The 10,277-nt window shown below is 44.0% G+C and overlaps 1 protein-coding gene and 1 long non-coding RNA gene across 2 annotated transcripts; one reads left to right on the top strand and one right to left on the bottom strand.

Annotated features, from left to right (window-relative positions):
• Positions 1-1,736: 1,736 nt before the first annotated feature.
• fbp1a (fructose-1,6-bisphosphatase 1a) lies at positions 1,737-9,677 on the top strand. The gene is made up of 7 exons (XM_003444481.5): positions 1,737-2,643; positions 4,581-4,743; positions 5,298-5,390; positions 5,620-5,760; positions 5,861-5,998; positions 6,327-6,446; positions 9,076-9,677. Exons 1-7 carry the CDS (start codon positions 2,198-2,200, stop codon positions 9,265-9,267), a joined length of 1,293 nt encoding a protein of 430 aa, XP_003444529.2. The 5' UTR covers positions 1,737-2,197; the 3' UTR covers positions 9,268-9,677.
• LOC112841890 (uncharacterized) lies at positions 9,517-10,215 on the bottom strand. The gene is made up of 2 exons (XR_003213323.1): positions 10,054-10,215; positions 9,517-9,915 (listed from the first exon to the last, which is right to left on the bottom strand). It is a non-coding gene; the product is annotated as an uncharacterized LOC112841890 (long non-coding RNA).
• Between the last annotated feature and the right edge of the window lie 62 nt (positions 10,216-10,277).

The following is a 10,277-nucleotide window of genomic DNA, read 5'->3' on the forward strand; positions in this document are numbered from 1 at the left end:
AAGACGATGTCAGAGGAATTGGTGCGCAATTAATCGTCACTTACCAATCAGTACTGCCGCTCTCTACACACCGTTCGCACGATCGCAAAGTGAAAGCAAAAAACAAGCGCAAATTCAAACGCGATTTCAATATGTCACATATTGACAGTGGCTCATCGATGCCAATAACATAATTACTCAGCTACATTTGCTAAAGAAAATGCAAAAGCATTGACACATATTTTCCCTTCCTATGATAGCCCGACGGGCAGGGCTGAGATAGATTTTGGTAGCCCGACTGCAAAAATCGCTGCCCCGGGACGTCGGGCTAGCGATTTTGCGAGCCCTGATTCTTCTCTTCTGACAGTGTGACCCCAAATATGTGTTAGTACTCTGGGAAACAGTGTTTTGTGGAGGATCAGATTTCCTTCATGGTTCTGACTCGGTCTCTTCTAAACTACACAAACATCACTGTGTTTCCATGTGTGCGTGTAAACGGGCGTACTGTTAAACATGATGGATTTTATTGAATGTGCAGCTTCATCACATTTTTCCTTTCCTCATCGGTTTTATTGAAGCACATGATGGACAGCTTGCTTGTGAGTCTTACACCCTAAAGCAGTATGTGGTAAAAAATGGTTTTCAGCTCCATTGCAGCATCTTCAAGTGTCACAATCGCACAGTGTTCAAGAGGAAGGTTAGAATTTCTTACAATAAGTAGAACATCAGAGCATTGGACTAACTTTTAGAAAAATCTTTCACACTCGGCGTTAAAACAATGCAGACATTAAAACTGTTCTAACTGGAAGCTCATCGTACTACCACATACGGGACATGAGTACTAATGTCTCTGCACTGGGTTGTTTTAGCCTCTTCGCGCTGACTCACAGCGTGTTGTACAGTCAGTTTCATGTTTGCATGAAGCGTTTTCACTTCACTCGGTGTTTTCTGCATACTGGAGTTTTAGGAGTTCAGATCCTCATCACTCCCATACTTCCGTTCGACGTGATGGTTTTATGACTTCAGTTGATTTGCATAAGTTTCGCCATTCAGACCCTGACTGAGGCTACGTCCACACTAATGCGTTTTCGTTTGAAAACGAATCGTTTTCTCTCCGTTTTGGCCTCCCGTCCACACTTTCTAAAACGCTGACGTATTTTTAGGCTACGTCCACACGTACACGGGTATTTTTGAAAACGGAGATTTTCCGTTTTCGTTTTAAAAAATAATCCCGTCCACACGTAAAGGCAGAAATGAAGGAAAACGCTGCTAGGAACATGCCAAAGCAACAGGTGGCGCTATATTCCTAACCGTGTAGAAATGTTGGCCAATCAGAAGTCTAGAAGCCTCGGTGGGAAATAGTAAACAAAGATGGGGCATAGAAGCAGAACCGAGTCGTATGTGTGGAGGGACAGTAACTATGTGTGTATATGTAAGCATTTAAACACTGCAGAGAGTACAATTAACAGTAACAGTATTGTAGAAATTAATTTCACCGAAACAACAACGTGGCGCACACTGTGACGTCAAAAAAGGCGCACACCTTTGACGCTGTGTTTTCTCCGTTTTTCTCGTCCACACGTAAATGCAAAAACGGAGTTTTCGAAAATATCCACCCTGGCCGGAGTTTTTAGAAATCTCCGTTTTCAGTGACCGAAAACGCCGTTTACGTGTGGACGAAAGGTGCAAACGCATAGAAAAATCTGCGTTTTCAAAAATACCCGGGTACGTGTGGACGTAGCCTTAGTCATGTGATGCAGTCATGTGACCAAATAAACAAAGCTAGCGGAGTCCATTATACAGTGGTTGTTTTGATTGCTCTCAATTTTGACAGCCCTAAAAAAGATGAAAATCAGTCTGTACATGCTCCAGATAGCTTTTCTTCAAATTCTTTAATTCTCACTCGCTTTTGCGCATGCGCAGGACTGGAACGTAAGCGTTTTCATCCGTTTCAATGTGGACGCACAACTCTGTGAAAACGACTGAAAACACGTGTGCACGCGGAGCGTTTTCAAATCTATCCGGGCTAGTGTGGACGTAGCCTGAGGCACTTTCGTAACCCCCCTCTGCAAAACTCGTCAGAAGTATGAAATGAGCAGGCGAGCGTCTCCAACAGTCTGCAGCCACTAATCTTTCCAAAGAGAAAATCCAGGGCAACACGCTGAAAAGTTCATGTGCGCAAGAGGAATGTAAACGCTGACTATCGTGCGCAGAAACAATGCGTGTCCGCACTCCTCGTATCTGTGTCGGGCTGTCGCTCTCAGGGAACAAAAGTCTGAACTCGGGCTTGTGCAACTCTCTTTGTTCTGCTCATATCCTTGTGTTTGTAACACTATCGTGTCATCGCTGCACAGCTCAGTGTACACAGCGGGGCCACACCTCTCCTCTGCCTACATTCCCCCCACGGCTGTCCACGCGCAGTTCCGCGTTGCTGCCGCATTTAAATCCTGCAGAGTTTCCTCAAACCCGCAGTTCCAGCGGCTCACCCGGCACCATGTCCGACAGCAGCACCTTCGACACCAACGTGGTCACCGTGACCCGCTTCGTCATGGAGCAGGGCAGGAAGGCCAAAGGCACGGGGGAGCTGACCACGCTGCTCAACTCGCTGTGCACAGCGGTGAAGGCCATCTCCAGCGCTGTGCGCAAAGCTGGGATCGCCCACCTGTGAGTGAGCCACGTTACACACGCCGTTAGGTTTGGAAGTAGTAGTGATGGGTCCAGCAACACTGGCGCACCGGTGCATGTATCAAGCTCACAGAGCGAAGCCTGTATCGGTGCGTGTGTCGCGTTAAGAAAAAGTCACGTGATCGATACAGCCGCTGTATCGCTCATTGCAACGCTCCAAACTGTTAAAGGTACCGCATCCGTCAACGGAATGAGTCGCCACCCAAAAAAACTAAATTACTCTCGCAAAGATAAAAAAAAAAAAAAATGCACATCTCTCCATAATAAAATGGAGCCCGAAAGAAAAAGAAAAGTTTCTGCTGTGTGGGATCATTTCGATCTTTTAACTGGAAATAAGGTAACAGTTTGTCTTTGTTTCAGTGTAATCTATCAGAATAGGAAAAACAGCAATGTGACCTGCAGTGTAAATTATTTATTTCACTTTATGCAGGTTAAATGTTGCATCTGTTCTGCGGAGCTTTCTTACACAAACAAAAGCACCTCCTCAGTGTTTAGGCATTACAGAGCCAAACATGAAAATGAGGAGACAAACACACTGAGAATGAACACAGGTCGGCCTATGTAGACACTGAGCAGCATTATCATCATTTTTTTTTATTAATATGTGTTTTATTATTTTGAAATCAAGCATCTAGGAAGACTGTTCTGGACCAGGCAGTCCTGATTTTTATTATAAAGGACTGCCAACCCCTTAGTATTGTGGAGAGTGTTGGAGAGAAACATTCTAAGATCAGAGGATCCTTTAACGTACTGGGGGGAATAGGAAGACATCTTATCTTAACCTTTTCCACCTGGCTTTACAGTTTTTGTGTACCCCAGCTTCATCTGTGCCTGTGAGCGTGAGTTTTCCAAAGCTGGGGAAAACGCAACAGACTGAATGCAAAAACATTGGATAAACTTATTTTTTCTGAATAGAAATTTATAATTAACTCTGAGTCAATTACATTTAAATGGGTAATATTACATTCACAATACTTTCATTTTAATTTTCACTTAGTGTCATTCATAATATATTTTATAGATGTCTACAATATTTGAAATGTAAACGATATAAAATGATTCCATGGAAAGTACAATACCTTACAGTGTGTACAAGTATGACTAGGTCATTGAATCAGTGTCTGTCTCAAGTAAGTTCCCTGCAATGATATTTAAGGTCCAGCAGGTGTCAGTAAGGAGCAAAACAGCAACACTGTGTCGACACAGTATCGATACAGTTTGGAGAATGTGCTGAAACGCTTCACGAGGCCTCATCTACCCATCACTAGGAAGTAGCTGTTACGGCCCTGACGCGCACTGTTCCGTACTTGAATGCAGCGCTGTCTAAAGCCCTCAGCGGCACGCATCCACGTTGGCTCAGGCTGTTTAGCAGGAGGCCAGGTTCTCTGCGCCAATCAGAAAGCGCATACCTGGAACAGACACGCCCATTTTATGAGACGTCCTTCGGTCCACAGGTGGTTATTACTGGGGTACTTGTGTTTTTTTACCCTGAACGGGTCGGGGACCGTGCCAGCCCCTGTTCCGGGCTCACTTTAATATCTGCGTTTCTCTTTATTTCATCATCGCCGAGTTTAAAACGTCTCCGCTGGTTTATGTGAAATAAGAGAACATGTTGCATGTTGTTCGTGCAGAGCTGTGTTTCAGAAGTGCAGCGTCACGCTTCTGTTACTCTTATTTATTCAGTCTGACTGAACAATGAAGTGTCTGTGATTTAATTCCACCCAAAGACTTTTTATTCAGTATCCAGAGCAGCCACAAAAAGTAGTCCCAGTTTTACACAGGCAGGCTTACTGCCTGTCCCTTGAGGGAGGGTGTGTGTGTGTGTGTGTGTGTGTGTGTGTGTGTGTGTGTGTGTGTGTGTGTGTGTGTGTGTGTGTGTGAACAGTTTTCACGCTCACTTGTTTTGCTTTTTTCAGTTACGGCATCGCCGGCAGCACCAATGTGACGGGCGATCAGGTGAAGAAGCTGGACATCCTGTCCAACGATCTGGTCATCAACATGATCAAGTCATCGTTCACCTCCTGCGTGCTGGTGTCTGAAGAGAATGACAAAGCCATCATAGTGGAGCCTGACAGGAGGGTAAGTATGAGACAAGACGAGATATTTGAGACTTAACACTGTTCCCTAGGAACCCACCGAGCCTGAAAAACCTGATCTTAATTGTGTGGGACGTTATCTGAAAACTGAGACTGGATCGTCCAGAGTTTTGAGGCCCGTTTATTTGAACACAGACTTTTTTTTTTAAGTTCCTTTAAAAATGAATTCCACAGCATCCAGAGTGTAACGTCCAGGGGAAAATCTGCTTTGTAAAACCTCAATTTGGAGCAAACTCAGAAAAGCTATTTTCTATGAAATTCGACAGTTTAATAGATACAGTCAGATTCAGTGATCAGCAGGCGTTTTTGTGGTGATCAGTGAAATTAGATTGGGTTTTAGATTCGCTGCACAGAGGCGTTTCAAGGCAGCTGTTCAGACGCCTCTTTGTAAACGTGACCCTGTCCTGGAGCTCGATGTGTTTCATTTCCTGTCAGAATTACAATATAAAGTTTTTTGAGGCAGTTAATGGTTAAAATGATATTTGTCGTTTGTGTATAACACGTAACATATTGACTGCATTTTTTCTACTTCTTCAGGGGAAATACATCGTGTGCTTCGATCCTTTGGACGGCTCCTCCAACATCGACTGTCTCGTCTCCATTGGCACCATCTTTGCCATTTACAAAAAGGTACTAACACTTAAATGCTTATGAAGAAAACATGTTTGTCCTTGATTTAGAACTTAAGGTGTTGGCAAAGTGATTAAACATCAGTGTTTTTATTGGATTTTACAGCTGCATCACTTTTAGATGTTTAAAGCAGGGACTGGAAGCTGATTTTAATTTCCTGGAAATGCTCCACTGATGTCGAATCAGCTAACACAATCAATAATGACATGACTGATGCCGTTTCTCTCAGACCTCAGATGATGAGCCCTGTGAGAAGGACGCTCTGCAGCCCGGCAGGAACCTCGTGGCAGCGGGCTACGCCCTCTACGGCAGCGCCACCATGATAGTGCTCTCCACCGGCCAGGGAGTCAACTGCTTCATGCTCGACCCGGTTAGCGCTATTTTGAAGGCTTCGTGTGTTCCACATAGAAATGCTGCAAACTGATTTTATCTACAAACATGTTTTTTTTTTACTGCTTTTTGCTCTTTAGGCGATCGGGGAGTTCATACTGGTCGAGCGGGACGTGAAGATCAAGAAACGAGGAAAGATTTACAGCTTGAATGAAGGTTATGCAAAGTACTTTGACCCTGCTGTCACAGAGTACCTGCAGAACAAGAAGTTCCCTCAGGTAACGCAGGTGTCCGGACATGTTTGTGCGTGTGCGTGTGTGTGTGTGTGTGTGTGTGTGTGTGTGTGTGTGTGTGTGTGTGTGTGTAGCTCTGCCTGATATTTTTTTCAGTTTATTCCAATGTTTATACTAAACATAAGTTTTAGTATATATTTTTGTTGGAACATTGATACTTTGTTTGTCCCCAGGGGGAAATGTATAAACTCCAGCAGTATCCACAAACATGCTACATATACAATAAACACTAATAAATACTAAAAATGTGCACTGCTGTATTTTTACCGTAGACCTCGTCACTAAACAGATGTTGTATTTTACGCCCCTGTAGGACGGCAGTGAGCCCTATGGCTCCCGCTACATCGGCTCTATGGTGGCAGATGTGCACAGAACGCTGATGTATGGAGGAATCTTTTTATACCCAGGAAATCTGAAAAGCCCAAAGGGAAAGGTAAGGTCCTGCAGCTGTATATAAAAGATGGATGCAGCGTAGGCGTCCGAAAAGTGACATCAGTGCTGTTGCACCTTAAAGAAACTTGGAAAACGTGTCAAAACTGGAGTTCCTCGATTTGGCACCTCGAGACTGGGATCTAAACCCGCTCGGTTCCCACAGACGATTACAAATCCCAGATAAGCAGAAATAATGTTTACAGTGTTTTTGTGCAGGTACAAAAATGGGTTTGGCGTCAATAGTTTGTCACTCAGCAGCAGGTGGAATCCAGGATTTTAAATCTCACCCACTCTGGTAAAGCTTAAAGTTCAGTTAGCTGAGCGACAGGTTTGCTGTCCGCCCGACCGAGCCTTCACACGTTTGAAGTGTTGGTGCTGTCAGTGCTTTTTGGAGCATTTCTATTTGAATTATCTGACAGAAACTTTGACCTGCTGTGAGGTACAGATCATTCCACAGCATGTCTTAATCCTGTCTTCCTTCTCTCACTCTATTGGATCGCAGCAGATGGCCCCGCCCCTCCCTGAGCCTGGTTCTGCCGGAGATTTCAGTCGTGTCCAAATTCATGGGCTGCATCTTCCTGAGGACCCGGCCTTCGCGGTCTACGTGGGCCGGGTCCTCAGAAGGTCGGGTAGGCCGGAAGTAAACGGCTGTGAAATTGGACGGTCTAGCCTTCTGATTAGCGTCACCGCTGTCTCGGTGGAGTTAATAAACTCGGCCGTCTGCTCCTTGCTATCTAAAGTATAACAGGACACTGGCGTAAACTCTCGACCATCTCACACTTCTGTTTAATCAGTTTTCTGTTTGACGTTTATTCAGCTGTGTGAAAACCACCCAGGGAAAGTTTTATTTTATCTAATCTAATCTAATAACTTTAATCTCAGCCAAACCGATTTACTCACGAACAAATAAAACACTGAAAAAAGCCAAACAGTAACATTTTTAGGTTGTCTAAGTGACTTATATATTACGTTTAACCTGAGTAGCGAAAGACCGCGGTGATCTGAAAATGATGTGCCGGGAGTTGTGCCGTTCTCGGCGGCTCCAGTGACCGTCGAGCTCTCGGCTAGCTATCGAGCTGGTGGGTAACAGACGTCTCCGAAAACGTCGAACCACTTTTGCAAATATGCGATATCTTGATAAACCGAGCAGATATTTGAAGTTTACACAGCTACATTCTCACCTGAAAATATGTTAAAAGTTTATTTTGTGACCCAGAAAGATTAATAAGAGTAATATTAAAAACTTAGTAGCGGCCGCCATTGTTGAAAACTGGAATTGGCTGGGCCGTGCTATGAATTCTGGGATATGGTGGGCCACGAAGGACACACCCGACCCGTCCTTCAAATTTGGGGAAAAGGAGGACGCATTTGTCGGCTGCATTCAGAGGAGTCTACGAATTTGGACAGCCTTCGTCGCGTCGCTGTGACGTAATCGGCCTTCAAATGCGGCCTCAGGAGGATGCAGCCCATGAATTTGGACACCCCCTTCTTCCTGTTAAAAGGGAGTTTTTCCTTCCCACTGTCACCACAGTGCTTGCTCGTAGGGGGTCATATGATCGTTGGGCTTTTCTCTGTGTGTATTATTGTGAGTCTACATTACAATATAAAGCACCTTGAGGCGACTGTTGTTGTGATTTGACGCTGTGTAAATAAAACTGAATTGAACTGGATTCCAGTAGCTTGTGCTTCGGTTACGTTGGTTTAAGTTAGCATTTTAATCTGTTACTCCACCGTAGGCTCTGTTACCCAGTGGGTGATGTCACAGTGACGATCCTCACCCTTCATTGTTTGCAGTACTGAAACAAATATGAGATTACACACGTTATAAAAGCATGTTTACTGTGCTGAGGACATATCTGCCACGTCTGTGGGTTTGAGTCTTTCTGAGCCACACTGTATCGCTCCCGTCTGTTTGTTGTCTTTGAATAAAGATAAAAAGAAGCCAGAAAACATGAAAATGAAGAAAAACGGTCAAAAAAAGCTTCCCAGACGTGAACTCTGTAACGGTTCCTAAAACCAAAAAACCCATCTGACAGTTTAAATGTGCAAACATGTTTGTACTTTCACACAAATTTAACAACAGAAGAAAGTTTCTGCAAAAAATATGAAATTAACACTGAAAGGCCTGTTTGTTGAAATATTGTAGCAAACTGTCGTTTACATTCTTAGGACCTGGCGTCCACATATGTGGACATCACATTTTGGGTTGTCTAGACCAAAATATTAAATTTTGCTCTACAAGGGCCTGATATCCACTTACGAGGACGTTATATACTGCCACTGTTCTGTCGAAATTTAAATCTCATTTTTCTCAGAAACAAAAATCAGGTTAAAAAAATCATGTAATTCTTTGTTTTTACATTCATCGGCCCAAATAGCCCAAAGAGAAATGAAAAACACATGCCATGAAAGAGTTCTGGTCTTAGGAGTTTAAAGCACAGCTCTTCACATGAACAGGACAAATTCTTCTGGAAAATCCTGGTCCAGTGTTCATTTGTGACTTTTCACACAGACTTGGAAAAAAAACATCTGATTTTTTTTTTTCCTTCAAGTACTAAAATGCTAAACTGTGAGTTTTGCAGACTTTTTCTTTTTGAGCACTTACACCTTCCCTCCCCTCTCTCTCAAAGCTGCGTCTGCTGTACGAATGCAACCCCATGGCCTTCATCATGGAGCAGGCGGGCGGCATGGCCTCCACGGGCTTCGAGAACATCCTGGACATCCAGCCTGAGAGCATCCACCAAAGAGCTCCTGTGGCTATGGGCTCCTCCGAGGACGTGCTGGAGTACATCGCCATCTGCCAGAAACACGCCAAGAAGTGAGACTGCACGGATCAGGGACTCACACGGCTGTCCTCCTGTTGGGATGCACGTTACTGCCTCTATAATGATGCTTTTTATGTAAAAATGGGTTTTAAAGACCAAAAATGTGAAGAGATTTGGAGGCACAGTGTTTTCATGCCACATTAGCCCTCCCATTTTGGTGCTTCGTGAGCTCAGATACTCCCAAACAAAAGCTACCAAAGACCAAAAATGTGCCAAAAACACATAAATGCACTTCAGCCTCAGACCTTTGCTCCTCAGTTTACCTCCAGTTGTGCCTTAAACCAAAGAGACATTCCAGATGTGCAAAAGACCAAAAACAGCCTCTATGCAACCAAACTTGATTCTTTTATTATGTGAAATAACTGCTGTTTGGAACAATGAAGTCTCTCAATAAATAATAAGACCGAGTGAGTGTTTGATCATTTCAGACGTGTGTCATCATCTCACAGTTATTCAGTTTGTGTCCCTTAATAATATCTTGAAATCTTCAAGTTGGAGGGTAAAGTTCAAAGATACTTAATCCAGTGGAGTCGACCTTTAAGCCGGGGTCAGCTGAAGCTCAGAGAGCCCGACTGACATTTAAAGCTCACTTGAGCTGCTGTTGTGCTAAAACACGGCTGCAGAATCGAATCTGTGTCCCCGAGCCTGTAACACAAAGACACACAACATCAAACTGAAACAAATACTTCAGCTTATTTTCAGTTTGTAGCAGCTGAAGTATATTAAACCTTTACATTGAAGTCAGCCGTGATTATTTTTGACTGTATAGAATTTGCTGCAGACCTGCTGTCAGGCTCATGTGAGGTTACACGTCCCAAAGAGCTGCCACGTTACCCCAGCCTCCAGTGTCTGTTGTCAAACAGCCTGTAAACCTGTTGCCGAAATGAATTAAGGAGCTGATAAAGGTGTTGTGCAGGATTAAACCGTGCCAGTCTGCAGCTGACACCCGACACCATCTCCACGTACACACTTGCTCTTCCACTCGGCTGTGCTCACAAATAGATCCC

This window comes from Oreochromis niloticus, linkage group LG12, assembly GCF_001858045.2.
Source record: "Oreochromis niloticus isolate F11D_XX linkage group LG12, O_niloticus_UMD_NMBU, whole genome shotgun sequence".
NCBI classification, from domain to species: Eukaryota; Metazoa; Chordata; class Actinopteri; order Cichliformes; family Cichlidae; genus Oreochromis; species Oreochromis niloticus.